A 16,557-nucleotide genomic window follows, 5' to 3' on the forward strand; every position below is an offset into this window, starting at 1 on the left:
CCTGCCTCTTTGACCAAGCTTCTGGTCACCTCTCCTAACATCTGTTTGTGTAGCGCTGCAAAGAATCTTGGGGAGGTTTTACCGTGCTGAAGATGCTACATGAACACAAGTTGTTGTTCTGTACTTTTCAGTGCCTGGGGAACTGTTGGGTAGCTCCATGGGTTAACGTCCTGTGTGAAATGTCTGGTTTTAATGCCTCGCTCTGTATTGGGTTAGCTGATCACTAGCCGGCATGGATGTTGTGATTTGGTTTCAATGTGCCCCAAACTTTGGGGGGTGCAAACTAGCCCGAATCCCTGCCCCGATCACGAGTGGGATGACCCAGATTTGACAGTGAAGGCATGTTAGGTTAGGCCCTATTCTGCTGACCCCACTGTCAAGCAGCTAGCACACACCAGGTTATGCATGCATTTGAGCCAACTCTTCCCCATATTCCAGATCCAGCCTTAAGGAGAGGGAGAGAAAGCCAGGGTGGGCGGTGGTTGACTATTAAGAAATGTTGATCCAGACAACTTGAGGGAGAAGAGTCATACGGCATGGAAACAGGCCCTTCTGCCCAACTTGTCCATGCTAACCATAGAGTCATAGAGGTTCACAGCATGGAAACAGGCCCTTCAGCCCAACATGTTCATGCCGTCCAGTTTTTACCACTAAGCTAGACCTACTTGCCCGCATTTGGCCCATATCCCTCTACCCATCTTACCCATGTAACTGTCTGAATGCTTCTTAAAATACAAAATTGCACCAGTCTCTGCTACTACCTCTGTCAGCTCGTTCCAGATACACTCAACCTTCTAAGTGGAAAAATTTGCCCCTCTGGATCCTTTTGTATCTCTCCCCAGGTTTCCTGAACTGAATTAGTCCCTTTTGCCATATCCCCCAAACCATTCCCACCCATGTACCTGTCCAAATGTATTTTAAATGTTGTAATTGTACCCCTCTACCACCTCCTCTAGCAGCTCAATCCATGCATGCTCCCCACCCACTGTGTGAAGAAGTTGCCCCTTGGGTCCCTTTTAAATCTTTCCCCTCTCACCTTAAACTTATGCCCTCTAGTTTTGGACTCCCCTACCGTGGGAGAAAAGATCGTTGCTATTCACCTGATCTATGATTTTATGAGCGGAAAAGAATGAACTTGCCTTTATATCGATCTTTGATGACCACAGGATGTTCCAACCAACTGGGCATCTTTTTAGAATTGCAGACACTTATAACGTGGGAAATGCAGCCACCAGATTTTGCACAGCAAGATCCCACATTCAGCAATGTGACGATGATCAGGTAATCTTGGTACTGGTTGCTGGATATTAGTTGGGACTCCAAGGAGAGCTCACCTGCTGCTCTTCAAATGATGCTATTAGATCTTCTGTGGCCGTAGAGGGCAGACGGGGCTTCAACGGCACCTCCGACAGTGTGCACTCCCTCAGCGCGGTATTGCGAGTGACAGTCTAAATTTTGCATTCCAGTCTCTGGAATGGGACTTGAACTGATGTCTAGGAAAGGAGAGTGCACTGCTTAGGGGCAGCACAGTGGTTAGCACTGCTGCCTCACAGTGCCCAAGGACCCGGGTTCAATTCCAGCCTGGGGTCACTGTCTGTGTGGAGTCTGCACGTTTTCTTCGTGTCTGTGTAGGTTTCCTCCGGGTGCTCCGGTTTCCTCCCACACTCCAAAGATGAGTAGGTTGCGTGGATTAGCCATGCTAAATGTGTGGGGTTGCGGGGGAGAGGAACTGGGTGAGAGACTCCATCAGAGAGTCAGTGCAGACTCGATGGGCCGAATGGCCTCCTACTGCACTGTTGGTATTCTATGATTCCATTTTATGATTCACTAAGTCACTGCTCTCACCTACAAGGGTTCAGAAGCACCCAGATTTTTCAATCGGGTTGTAAATCTGATGACCAGGAGGGACCAGATAGTCACATTTTGAGTCTCTCAGTTGGGCACCATAATGTCACCCTGTGTGGACCCTGTAAGGGGTCCAGCTTCAGTCTCGTTGCCAGTTCTGTGGTGCTTGCCTCTGTCTGGCACACATTATCCTGTAGAATGTGTGCCAGAGATTGAGATATTTGCTTGTCAGTCAACTCTCCTCTGCAGTGACCTCTCTGAAAGACCCTGGTGCCTGAGGTTTGGGCGTTCACTGGATGCCTTGCCAAAGCTACGTAACTTCTGACAGAAACTAAACATCCCCACATTGCCTGTGATGTCTCCGAAATGATCACAATCGTCTAGTGAAATGATTGTGTTTTTATAGATATTTTTATCTATCTGTATTTAAATTTTCAATGACCTCAGACTCGATGGGCCAAAGGGCCTTTTTTGCGCTGTGTGACTCTGTGACTTTGAAGTGTGCCATTTATACATGAGGGGAAAAAAGCCATGGCTGCACATTACCTGGTTGCACTTACTGAATTTGAAGGAATAGTTTTGTTGGTGTCGTCGGCTTTGGGTTCAGACAACACTTAAACCCAGAGTACTCAATTTCCAAGCCTTAATAACTTGTGCACAAGTGAGAACACGGTGCATCGCGATGCATTGCAAGGCGTTCTGTTGATACCCACTAACAATTTAGCAGCTATAGTTAATTACAGCAAATGAGACACAAGCAACTTTCCAATCCTTCATTTGCATACATAGTCCACCAGTCATAGCATAGCTTTTTGCCCTTTCTTATCCAATAGAAAACTGTCTCCTGCTAATCCTTCATGAGCATAATATGTCCCCATATCTTACTCTTTAGTATTTCATTATGGGAATGTCTTATTTTGCATCCTCTGGTGAAGGCTGGGAACGGAATGTTTATGGAACTTACACAAGGTAAAGATTAGTCGCTCATCCTGAATAGGCAAGCGCTGACTTCACTGAAGGGCTTGTATGCTGATAAGCATTTTCCATCTCTTGACAGTTTTTTTTTTGACAATTATGGAACTTTAATTTTCACAATTGTTGTAGCCTAACTTCCACATTGGTAAATTAGTTTCCTTTTGAAGTCCCTTCATGATGGGAAATCCACCAACTCCGGCGGTTGGGCAATTGAACCGTACGCCCACTCGGCCATGATTTGAAAGGCTCGGGGTTTCGGCCCTCTCCTGGAAGGAAGGGAGGTGAGGAGATGGGTTAACTGCAATCGACTGGATGGCCATTGAGCTTCAGAATCTTTTCTCATCCTCCTTTCCATATGTAGCTTGTACCATTTCCTGAACTGAATTGTTTTGCATTCTAGGTTCCCAGGACGTCTCAGCGTGATTGACAGACAACAAAGTACTTTTTTTAAGTGTAGTCACTGACGTAAAGCTGCCAATAGCAAGCTCTCACAAACAGGCATGAAATCGTGAGCAGATAATTAGTTCAATTAGTGGTGTTGGTTGGAGGAATAAATATTGGCCTGGAAAAAATGTCTGATGGCACTGTTGGTGTCGTCCATGCCAGCTGGGCACTGCCGGGAATGGGGGGTATTATCGAGCCCTTTAATCACATTTTAATTTGATGTTTTAAGTTTCCTTTCCTCTTTGGTTTTGTTTTGGGCGGTTCCCCTCCTTTTGGGAGCTGCCCCTTTTTGATGTATCCCTCGGTTAATTTGATTTAGTTTAATTAGTTCTAGCCAAAAAGATTGACTCCTGAGGTAAAGGGAGGCGATGGCCTAGTGGTATTACAACTATTAATCCAGAAACTCAGCTAATGTGCTGGGGGCACAGGTTCAAATCCCGCCACAGCAGTTGGTGGAATTTGAATTTAATAAAAAAATACCTGGAATTAAGAATCTACTGGTGACCCATTGTCGGAAAAACCCATCTGGTTCGCTAATGTCCTTTAGGGAAGGAAATCTGCCATCCTTACCTGGTCTGGTCTACATGTGATTCCAGAGCCACAGCAATGTGGTTGACTCTCAACTGCCCTCCAAGGGCAACTAGGGATGGGCTGACCAGCCAGCGACTCCCATGTCCCATGAATGAAAATAAAAATCTCCCTGCTCCTCTCTGGGAAAAGTGCTGTGGGAAATTTTGCAACAATCTGATGGCAGATGGGGTTTAAAGGTTGATCTTCAGAAGATAGCACCTTTGACAGTGCAGCACGCCCTCAGTACTGCACTGGAGCATCGGTCTAGTCTCTGGAGTGGATCTTGACTAGATGACCTCCTGTTCAGTGGCTATAAAGAGCTCCAAGCTGAAACCATTATGGTTCCATGATAATCATTGATTCATGCAGCGACCCCAATTGTTGACCAGAATTTTACCATCCCGCCCGCCACGGGAGTCGGAGTGGGCGAGGGGCAGACCATGGAAAGGTCCGTTGATCTGGGGCAGGATTTTACAATTTCAGGATGAGCGAGGCCATCAAATCCCGCCCATTCACTTTGTTCCGATGACTGAGCAACTCAGACCAGGAGGACTTGGTTCAATCTGCGCTAAATTAGCCATTGTCGTTTGGGTGGCACTGCTGCCTCACAGCGCCAGGGAGCTGGGTTTAATTCCTGGCTTGGGTCACTGTCTGTGTGGAGTTTGCATGTTCTCTCCGCGTCTGCATGGGTTTGCTCTGGTTTCCTCCCATACTCCAAAGATGTGCAGGTTTGGCGTATTAGTGGGGTAAACATGTGGCGTGACAGGGATGGGTATGATGCTCTGTTAGAGAGTCGGTGCGGACCTGATGGGCTGAATGGCTGCACTGTTGGGATTCTACGATGATTAGATGCCATAATTGTCCTTGAGGACACAGGAGTGGGGGAGGGGGAAAACCAGACTGGATTGTCAGAGCAACTTGGAATAGTTTGAGTGTGTGGACAAGCTAATTACCTCCTCAGGACTTTGATGGTGACATTGTGCAACCTGGGCAGATCACACATGAATAGCTATCACTAATGTGGATTATAACATCCAAAAGTGGAGGGGTAGGCCAAATGTGAAGGATGGAAATCTCATGTGATATTGGAGGATTTGGGTTAATGCATAAGCATCAACTACTGCCACAATATCCTTGTTGCCTCCCAGCCTAAACCTTTATAAACGAGATCTCATCCAAAACTTCGGTACAGTTTTATTGGCGCCAAGTTTTCTTCAAACCGTCACCCATGTGATTGCTTGGCTGCATTACCCCCTTGTATTACATTGCCTTGATTTTGAAATTGTTCTGTATCCTTGTCCCTATTTCTGTAACATTTGCTTGCCCTATCGCCCTCCAAGGTCTCTGCGTCCCTCCCACTCTGGCCTCTTGTGCATTCCCGCTCCACTATTATTGGTTACGCCCCCAAAGGCCTTTGAGGCCTCCAGCTCTCGAGTTTCCTCCCTAAACTTTGTTACCTCTCTCTCCTCCAAGACGTAGCTTAAAAGCTTTATATTTTTGGGGGGGAGGTGGCATAGTTGTTAGCACTGCTGCTTCACAGCACCAGGAACCCAGGTTCAATTCTGGCCTTGGGTGACTGTGTAGAGTCTGCACTTTCTCCCCATGTCTGTGTGGGTTTCCTCCGGGTGCTCCGGTTTGCTCCCACATTCCAAAGATGTGCAGGTTAGGTGAATTGGCCATGCCAACCTGTCCCTTAGTGTCCCAAAATGTGTGGCTTAGGGAGTAAATATATGGGGTTACGTGCATAGGACCTGGGTAGGATGCTCCGTCGTAGAGTTGGTGCAGACTCCATGGGCTGAACGGCCTCCTTCTGCACAGGAGGGATTCTAGATTCAAAAGCGAGATCATTAGAGGGGAGGGTAGCACACTGAACGATGGGGACAGTGGCACTCTGGTAATGTTAATGGACAAGCAATCCAGAAATCTGGTGACTGGGGGCATAATCTCACTATGGCGACTGGGGAGGCAAGAATTAATTGGAATAAAATGCCAGCTTCATTAATAATTATCATGAAGCTACGTATTGTTGAGTTTGATTGGCTATGCTAAACTGACCCTAGTGTGGGGTTACAGGAATAGGGCCTGGGTGCGATTGTGGTTGGTACAGACTCAATGGGCCAAATGGCCTCCTTCTGCACTGTAGGGATCCAATGATTCTAGTCTCCTTTGTTGTTTCTGGGTCAGCTGTCTCCTGATAGCAGTCAGTGTAAAATTTTGTTTGCTAATTGTTCCCGGGAAGCAACAAAGGGCATTTCACTGCCCTCAAGAAAAGTTAGAAATGCAAAATGGTTGTTGGGTGCCATTTCCCCTTCAATCAATCTGCATGCACATTGCTTGTTCATGTGCCAATCTACTGTTGAAAGTTCTTATTGGAACTGCCTTCTGAACAGAAGGCTGGATCAGTTGGATGGTGGGACTTTCGGATGAATGAATTCAGATGAACTGATTTAATGACCAATTCATGATCTTGTGTCTGTGGCCATCCTTCAATGACCAAGTGCAATTTAATAATCCATTACAGCACTGTGCCGGGGTGGTGGACTGAGAACCAGCGAACCATTCGTCTGAAAAACCTGCAATAACACCTTTCTATCACAGGTGGCACAGTTGTTAGCACTGCTGCCTCAGTGCCAGGGACCCGGGTTCGATTCCCAGCTTGGGTCACTGTGTGTGTGTGGAGTTTGCACGTTCTCCCCGTGTCTGCGTGGGTTTCCTCTGGGTGCACTGGTTTCCTCCCACAGTCCAAAGATGTGCAAGTTAGGTTGACTGGCTATGCTAAATTGACCCTAGTGTCAGGAGGGTGAGCAGGGTAAACACATGGGGTGACAGGGTTAGGGCCTTGATGGGATTGTTGTCAGTGCAGGCTTGATGAGCTGAATGGCCTCCTTCTGCACTGGAGGGATTCTATGATTTTACAATCACAACACAGGGGTGACACAGAGATTAGCTGCGAGTGAAGCCTGGGTGAGATGCTCTTTTGGAGAGTCGGTGCAGACTCGATGGGCCAAATGGCCGTCTTCTCCACTGCTGGGATTCTATGGGATATCCCAATGCACAGCCAATGAGAGACCTCTTGATAACTAGCATAATGTAGGAAATGCAGCAGCTAATTTGCACACAACAAGCTCCCAAAAGCAGCAACGTGGTATTAGTCAGGTCATATATATTTCTATTGATGTCGGTTGAGGGATAAATATTGGCCAGGACAGAACTACATTTTTCTTGTTCAAAATCGTGTCATGGGATCTTTTTAGTTGCACCTGAAGTCAGGTGTTTCAGTTTATTTATTAGTGTCACAAGTGAGGCTTACATTAACACGGGAATGAAATTACTGTGAAAATCCCCACCTCGCCACACTCCGGCACCTGTTCAGGTACACTGAGGGAGAATGTAGCACGGCCAATGCACCTAACCAGCATGTCTTTCGGACTGTCGGAGGAAACCCACGCAGACACGGGGAGAATGTGCAGACTCCACACAGAGACCCGAGGCTGGGAATCGAACCCTGGACGCTGTGAGGCAGCAGTGCTAACCACTGTGCCACCATGTAAAAGGTGGCACCATCAGCATTGTGCACACAGGTCTCTCTCTCGATTGGGCTCAAACACCCAACTTTGTCTTGCGTGAGTCATTCCACGGAGCTGCAGTTTGCAGTAATTCCTGACCTCTTCCACATTCCCGTTTTTATAGGCAGCTGTGCTTTCAGCTGCTGTGGCCTTGAGCTCCGGAATTCCATCTCTAAGCATTTTTTTAAAAGATGCTCTTTAATTATCCACTTCTTTGATCACGTTTTGGTGAATGTGCCCCAGAACCCATCATGTGGCTCAGTGTCAGACTGTTTGATATCACTCCCATGCAGATGCTTGACTATCTTAAAGGTGCTATGGAAATGCAAGATGTTGAAGTTATATAATTAGGTTCACTACATCCACGTTTTGAAGGCGTGGAAAATCAATTGGAGTTCACATTGCTGATTACTATCCAGTTAACCTGCTGTAAGGGGGTTGGATTGAGGGGAAATGTGTTACCCGGAGGGCTGTGAATTTTGGAATTCTCTGCCCCAGGGGGCTGGGGAAGCTCAGTCAGCGAGCGTATTTAATGCAGAAGTTAACACATTTCTAAATACCAATGATGTAAAGGGAAATGGGGATAGTGTGGAAAATAGGCATTGAAGTGGATGATCAGAAATGATTGTATTGAATGGTGGAGCAGGCCCAATGGGCTGAATGGCCTGTTCCTATGTAGAAGATCCCAAATGTGGGGAATAGTCAATTAGGTGAGAGTTAGTTTGGTGCCAGCTGCCTCTAACAGAAAACCTTCACCTGTGAGGAGTAAAGTGTGGATGCTTTGGAGACGAGATGCTGGCCTTCTCAGAGCACTGCTGACCCGATTATACCAACTGCATCTGTCCTTAACCATAGAGTGTAGATAGAGTCAGCTAACTCGCCTGAACAGTGAAGGTCTTGTGGCACAGTGGATGGAGTCCCTCCCTTGGTTCAAGTCCGACACCAAGACTTGCTGGAAGGAGCATTCATAACGGTTTGACAGGCTGAAAATCAGCTTCCACTAGTTCTAAAGGGCAAAAGGGTGAAGATACACTAAACAAAAATGTATTTGTCAATACACAACTATATTTGATATTGTACAAAGGATATAATGCCCTTATTGTACCATCACTGCATACTTTCCAATCACAGCTGTGACTATGTCGTGAGACCAAATGCTTGAGCATGCGGTGGTCATTAAACTAAAATGCTGGAACTACTTCTCAGTTGTGGATTATGCACATTGAACAGAGGTGGTTGAATATCAGAATTCAGGAATAGAATCTGTTAAAGGTCAGCACATTTTCAAATAGCACCGAGGCATAAAAGCACCATCGTTCAGTTACCCCATTTTCTGCGTAGGAAAACATTCTATTTACACAACCTCAGGCCATCCCAAAGCATTTCAAACTACTTGAAGTGTATAGTTGTTGTTGTAATTTAGGAAATAAGGTAACCAATTTTCACACAGCAAGGGGAGGTGATAGTGTAGCAATAAAACCACAAAGCTATTAATCCAAAAACTCAGCTGGTGCTCTGCGGACCTGGGTTCAAATTCTGCCACGGCAGATGGTGGAATTTGAATTCAATAAAAAATATCTGGATGAATATAAACCATTGATGGAAAAACCCATCTGCTTCACTAATGTCCATCAGGGAAGGAAATCTGCCGTCCTTACCTGGTCTGGCCTACATGTGGCTTCAGAGCTACAGCAATGTGGTTGACACTCAACCGCCCACTAAAATGGCCGAGCGAGACACTCAGTTCAAGGGTGACTAGGGATGGGCAGTGATGCCCATGACCCACGACCGGATGAAAAAAAAAAGGATCCACCTACAACACTGAGCAAATGACCAGAAAATTTCTATTATATTGGTGGGCTGAGGGAACAATATTAGCAACTCCCACCCAACTCTTCTTCAAACAGTCATGGCATCTTCGCTGTCTGCTTAGTGAAAGGATGGAGCGCAGTTTAACATCTCACCCAAAGAACACAATTCTGACAATCAACTTTCCAACTCAAAAGTCAAAATTGCTACCTGGGCGTTCTGAGCAGAATGAAATACAAATAACCTTGGTGTAATAAAACAGTTCAGAAAGCCTTTGTATGCAATTTATTGTCATTAATATACAGCTCAGCAACATTCATCAATATCTAACCCAGTTTGAAAACACAATCTGCTCCAATGTGAAAGCCACTCAGTTCCATTGCTGCAATTCTTCACTTGGGGACAGGGAGGAATTCAACCATCATGTGAGTAGGTCTAAACTCTAGATTGGTGAGAGACAAGAGGGTTGTTGCCCCTTTTGTACGTTTGACCAGGAGACTTGTGCTTCCCTCTGGCTGATTGCTGCTAACATGGACTAAGTAACAGGTGAAGACAGGAGTCTTGTCTTCCAAGTTAAGGGTGGGGTCACCCTCCACAAAAGGGTTTGGTCTCTTCTGTGAACATTACAGCACACCGCAGCTTCGGTTGTAGTCTCCAGGATTGCAGAGAATGGGGTCACAGCCAAACGTAGCGATAAGAGGGGAAGGGGGGCACAAAATCATCAATTGTAATCGGGTCAAATCATCCCCTGAAATCTGGGCGGGTGACGGATACCCACAGAGACAACGTTTAGAGAAGGGTCAAAGATTGAACAACATTTTTATGCAGAGAGGGGTCATTTTTCCCCAGGATGTAAAACAGGCAAAACCCGAGGCAAAGCAGAGGAGCAAACTGAGCTGATATTCCCCCGGTGACTTCCCGCAATACTTCACAGTAAATGCCTCCACAACCATGAATAACTTCAGAAAATAACACGCAATCAGGAATATTGCCCGGAATTTTACCAGCACGCCCATCCCAGAACCGGGGCAGGCGAGGCTCACAGAACAGCATTCTCCGTTGGCCTCGGGTAGGACCTTAGGAGCCTCGGGCGGGCGAGGCGGTAAAATTCCAATGATAGTTATCAGACACACCTCGAGACATAAAATTCCCCAGTGGATTAAGTTCCTCCTTCCCCACACACCCAAACCCTCCACATCACCGTCCGTGTGATTTTAAGTTTAGAAAGACCAGCGAGAAGCTGAAGTTGACCGAGGCTCACAAGGGTCTGATGTCGGGGACAGGAAGAGACGACCCCTCCTCATCCTTCCCCAGGAGCAGGAAACTAGCCCCTCACCTCCCCCCCACCAATCGCTATGCCAACAATGCAGTCACTGCGTGGCCTTGGTCTTTTTGCTCTTGCTCTTTTTGTCTTTCTTCTTCAGGCCGTCCATGTGTGCCCGCAGCAGATTGGAATATGCCTGAAAACCCAGAGCGGAGATAGGAACAGGAAACTTTTCACACAAGTTACACTGGACAACAACATCAAGATAAAGCAAAAGACATTCCTAACCCTTCCAGCTAAAAAAAAACCCACAATCGTTGGGGAGGGAAGAAAATAATAAAAGTTCATTTGGCTTGATGCTAATTTCCCTCAGAATCCCTACAGTGCAGAAGGCCACTCGGCCCATCAATCCTGCACTGATAATCCCACCCAGGCCCTGTAACCTCATGTATTTACGCTGCTAATCCCCCTGACCCTAAAGGGCAATTTCACATGGCTGATCAACCTAATCCGCACATCTTTGGACTGAGAAGGGAAACTGGAGCACCCGGAGGACACCCACGCAGAGAGTCACCCGAGGCCAGAATTGAACCTGGGTCCCTGGAGCTGTGAGGCAGCAGTGTTAACCACTGTGCCACCCTTAGAAGCAGTTCCCCGAAAGCCACTGCTGACAGAGTGGAGTTCTTGATGGATCTGTTTCTGCTCATTAACCACATTGTACAGAAGACTAACAGTTAGATAACACCGTTAAAGTCCCAAATCATTTCACAGTCAATGCAGTAATTTTGAACTGTTGTAATGTAGGAAATGCAGCGGTGTGTGTACAGGTAGCTCCCAGAAACAAAATTATATAATGAATGAATCACGGGTTTTAATGGTATTGGCCAGGGAGATCTCTCCATTTAAACAGCATTCAACCAAGGGGGCAGAGAGGGCCTCGGTTTAACATCTCATCCAAGGAATGAGACTATTAAAAATCCAGCACATTCTCAATACTGCACTCGGAGAGTCAACCTGGATGAAGTTTCAAGTTTAAGTTTATTTATTAGTCACAAGTAAGACTTACATTAACACTGCAATGAAGTTACTGTGAAAATCCCCTAGTTGCCACACTCCGGCGCCTGTTCGGGTACACTGAGGGAGAACTTAGCATAGCCAATGCACCTAACCAGCATGTCTTTTGGTCTGTGGGAGGAAACTGGAGCACCTGGAGGAAACCCACGCAGACACAGAGGACGTGCAGACTCTGCACAGACAGTGACCCAATCTGGGAATCGAACCCAGATACCACTGTGCTGCCCTCTGGAGCTCGAATACATTGACATGTTGACTCAAGCTCAAGTGCCACCTGTAGTATGCAGGTTTTTAAGGGTTAACGCTGCTGATGCTTCTGCCTTGGGCCGAATGCACACATCTTACCCTGTGAAGCAATATGGGGGTGTTTTGGTACATTAAAGGGTGCAATAAAAAGGCAGGTTGTTGTTGGTATACATCCGCATTAAATATATCTCATCTCGGGCTGGAAGGTAGCTCTTCCGTTTATTCTATATTACGAGCAATCAAAAATTGAAAAGCCTTGTGGAAAAACAAATAGACCCAACAAATATTCCAGTTCCGGATTAATATAGTGCTGCTCTCGCAGGAGGCATGGTGACATCTAGTGGTGTGCAACAGTACAGCACATTGTGCATCTTTTGCCAGCATCAACATGGAAATGGAGGATAACCAACACCTAACTTAGCTCCGTCTAATCTCACCCTCACCAGATGTCCACGATCATCAACTAATCAGGAGCAGGAACCTTGGCCTATTCCCCTCTCCCAATCCAGAGGTACCTCTACCCTGGCCAGCATCAGTTGATTCAGCAGACTAGGGAATGAAGATTGGGCCTTGCTGGTTTGCAGGGATCTATCGTTGCCAGCTGAGTTGGAAGTTCTAATGCAGAATTAGGCAAGGATAAACACCATACCCAAGTAAACCTAAGGTTAGGTGGATCAGCTGTGCTAAATTGCCCCTTAAGTGTGCCAAGATGTCTAGGGGGATCACTGGGATAAATATGTGGGGTTACAGGGATAGTGCCTGGGTAAAATGCTCTGATGTGGAGATGCCAGCATTGGACTGGGGTAAACACAGTAAGAAGTCTCACAACACCAGGTTAAAGTCCAACAGGTTTATTTGGTAGCAAAAGCCACTAGCTTTCGGAGCGCTGCTCCTTCATCAGGTGAGTGGGGCATATAAAGACACAAACTCAATTCACAAAATAATGGTTGGAATACGAGTCTATACAGCTAATCAAGTTTTAAAAGGTACAGACAATGCGAGTGGAGAGAGCATTAAGCACATGTTAAAGAGATGTGTATTGTCTCCAGCCAGTACAGTTAGTGAGATTTTGCAAGCCGAGGCAAGTCATGGGGGTTACAGATAGTGTGACATGAACCCAAGATCCCGGTTGAGGCCATCCTCATGTGTGCAGAACCTGGCTATCAGTCTCTGCTCAGCGACTCTGCGCTGTCGTGTGTCGTGAAGGCCGCCTTGGAGAACGCTTACCTGTAGATCAGAGGCCGAATGCCCGTGACCGCTGAAGTGTTCCCCAACAGGAAGAGAACACTCTTGCCTGGTGATTGTCGAGCGGTGTTCAGTCATCCGTTGTCGTAGCGTCTGCATGGTTTCCCCAATATACCATGCCTCGGGACATCCTTTCCTGCAGCGCATCAGGTGGACAACGTTGGCAGAGTATGTACCGTGTACCTGGTGGATGGTGTTCTCACGTGAGATGATGGCATCTGTGTCGATGATCCGGCACGTCTTGCAGAGGTTGCTGTGGCAGGGTTGTGTGGTGTCTTGGTCACTGTTCCCCTGAAGGCTGGGTAGTTTGCTGCGGACAATGGTCTGTTTGAGGTTGTTTGAAGGCAAAAAGTGGGGGTGTGGGGATGGCCTTGGCGAGATGTTCGTCTTAATCAATAACATGTTGAAGGCTCCGGAGGAGATGTTGTAGCTTCTCCGCTCCAGGGAAGAACTAGAGCAGCAAACTACCCAGCCTTCACGAGAACAGTGACCGCGACACCACACAACCCTGCTACAGTAACCTCTGCAAGACGTGCCGGATCATCGACACAGATGCCATCATCTCACGCGAGAACACCACCCACCAGGTACACGGTACGTACTCCTGCAACTTGGCCAACGTTGTCTACCTGATACGCTGCAGGAAAGGATGCCCCGAGGCATGGTACACTGGGGAAACCATGCAGACGCTACGACAACGGATGAATGAACACCGCTCGACAATCACCAGGCAAGAGTGTTCTCTTCCTGTTGGGGAACACTTCAGCGGTCACGGGCATTCGGCCTCTGATCTTCGGGTAAGCGTTCTCCAAGGCAGCCTTCACGACACATGACAGCGCAGAGTCGCTGAGCAGAGACTGATAGCCAAGTTGGACTTTAACCTGGTGTTGTGAGACTTCTTACTGTAAGATGCTCTGTTAGAGAGTCGGTGCAGACTCGATGGGCCAAATGGCCTCCTTCTGCACCGTCGGGATTCTACGACAGATACTCAAGCCTTTGAGCAGTGGTAGTTCAGATTTGCTAGAATTATACCAGAGCTTTGGGTAGAGTATGAGAACAGCTTGCATAAACATTGGAGTTCTATTGCCTTGAATTTAGGCAGTGGAGGTATTTGAAATGATAAAGGGATCCAATGGGTAAACACAGTAACTATTTCCGCTGGTGGGCAAATCCAGAACAAGGGGACGTTAAAAGGTTCAGCCATTCAATAGTAAAACCAGGAAGTACTTTTCACACAAGAGGGTAATGGAAATGTGGAAATGTTTCTTGTTCAAAAGGTTGCTGATGCCAGGAAAACAATGGGTTTTCAAATCTTAGATATATTTTGGTGATTTATGGAAAGGATACAGAGCAAAGGTGGTGAATGGGGTTGAGGTACAGATCAGCTGTGACCTGACTGAATGACAGAAGAGGTTGAGGGGTTGAATCTATTCTTATTAAGAGTTATCAAAAGTTGCTGGTCATCCCAGCTAAATGAGTGCTCATTCAGTAAGCAGAAGACTGAAGACCAGTGTGTGCATAAAGATTTGTTGGGGCAATCACACTAATTGTAAAGGGTTGTAAATATCTATCTACATTTCCCCATCGCCAAGGCCTTTTGCAGCTAGTATAATTATAGCAGATTTCAGGAACCGTCCCCACTGCAATCTTGTCCCCCACTATCCTTGCAACATAGTCTCACAGGGGCTTGTAAGGAGAAGCAACTATCCACAACCATGACTCCTGCCGTTTGTTGAACAGCTAGTGCATTTGTCGTAACAAAAACAGAAAATGTTGGAAAATCTCAGCCAGTTTGACAGCATCTGTGGAGAGAGGATAGAGGCAACATTTCGAATCAAGATGACCCTTCGTCACTCTGACACGTTGGCTTTATTCTCTCTCCACAGATGCTGTATGACCTGCCGAGATTTACCAGCATTTTCCGTTTCAGATACCAGCATCCACAGTACTTTGCCTTTATCTTAATGCGTTGGTCATGTTAGCCTTTCAGGTTAGAATCTTAGAAATCTTAGAAACCCTACAGCAGAGAGAGGCCATTCGGCCCATCGAGTCTGCACCGACCACAATCCCACCCAGGCCCTACCCCCACATCACTACATATTTACCCACCAATCCCTCTAACCTATGCATTCCAGGACACTAAGGGCAATTTAAGCATGGCCAATCAACCTAACCTGCACATCTTTGGACTGTGGGAGGAAACCGGAGCACCCGGAGGAAACCCACGCAGACACGAGGAGAATGTGCAAACTCCACACAGACAGTGACCCAAGCCGGGAATCGAACCCAGGTCCCTGGAGCTGTGAAGCAGCAGTGCTAACCACTGTGCTACCGTGCCGGTTACGTGCAATGATTCACATCAATGGCACACTATGCACAGAGCGAGATTACAGACTTACCATCTGGAACCTGTTCACTTCTTTGGAGCTTATCTGGAAGTAAAAAGAAGTTATTTAAATGTGAACATGCATTATCCAGGGAACAACCACTGGCTTCGTACTGCTGCCTGAACACCTCAATCTGTGTAAACAGCTACACATCCAAGCACATCTATTACAAGTGGATGTCCCTCCTACCTTGTTCAGAGCATGCCCACAGGGGAAAAGACTCTGGAACCTTCTTCCCCCAAATGGCTGCTGGGAACAAACTGAAATCTTAACTTGTCTTATCTTGATTTCTCGAGGAATTAAGGGCTATGGGGAGAGAGCGGGTAAATGGAGTTGAAATCAACCATGATTGAATGGTGGAGTGGACTCGATGGGCCGAATGGCCTTACTTCCGCTCCTATGTCTTATGGTCTTATGGTCTTAAAGTCTGCACTCGATGGGTTTTTATTAGGCAAGTTATAAAGGGATCTGGAGCAAAAGTAGATACATGCACCAAGATATAGATCAGCCTAGATTTGGCTGAATGGTTGTGTCAGGGGAGGAGGGGTGGGGCGCGGGGGGGGGAAAGAGGACAATATATGGCCTATTCAGGTATTAGCTAAAGCCAGCTAGGGCCGCACGGTGGCACAGCAGTTAGCATCACTATCTCAGTGCCAGGGACATGGGTTTAATTCCAGCCTTGGGTCACCATCAGTTGCCCCCGGGAGACACTTATTGTCAGCAGGGTCAAAGGTATCAGGGTTTCCCTTCCATGCGACTGGCTTTGTCCAACCATCTACAGAAAGATAGATGTTAAATTCTGCCCAGTCTCTCCAATTCACACATTCCATAGTTTATGCCTCTCCCCACCTGTGTAACATCCTTCAGCCCTCCAGGGTCACTGTGCAGAGTCTGCCCATTCTCCCTGTGTCTGCGTGGGCTTCCTCCAGTTTCCTCCCACACGCCAAAGATGTGCAGGTCAGGTGGACTGACCATGCTAAATTGCCCAAGTGTCCCAAATCTGCAAGTTAGGGGAGATTAGTGGGGTAAATACGTGGGGTAACAGGAAAGGACCTGAGTGGGATGCTCTGTCGGAGAGTCCGTGCAAACTGGATGGGCCGAATGGCCTCCTTGTGCACTGTAGGGATTCTAT

At 47.0% G+C, this 16,557-nt stretch overlaps 1 protein-coding gene across 1 annotated transcript in view; it reads right to left on the reverse strand.

The window, feature by feature from the left end:
- Positions 1-9,479: 9,479 nt before the first annotated feature.
- srp14 (signal recognition particle 14) overlaps positions 9,480-16,557 on the reverse strand; it is a 106,401-nt gene continuing 99,323 nt past the window's right edge. Inside the window, exons 5-6 of the mRNA XM_078233450.1 lie at positions 15,438-15,470; positions 9,480-10,669 (exon numbers count right to left, since the gene is read on the reverse strand). Of these exons, the coding sequence (XP_078089576.1) occupies positions 10,580-10,669; positions 15,438-15,470 (123 nt within the window). The 3' untranslated portion in view covers positions 9,480-10,579. The remainder of the gene's footprint in view (positions 10,670-15,437; positions 15,471-16,557) is intronic.

Source organism: Mustelus asterias, chromosome 18, assembly GCF_964213995.1.
Source record: "Mustelus asterias chromosome 18, sMusAst1.hap1.1, whole genome shotgun sequence".
Lineage (NCBI taxonomy): Eukaryota > Metazoa > Chordata > Chondrichthyes > Carcharhiniformes > Triakidae > Mustelus > Mustelus asterias.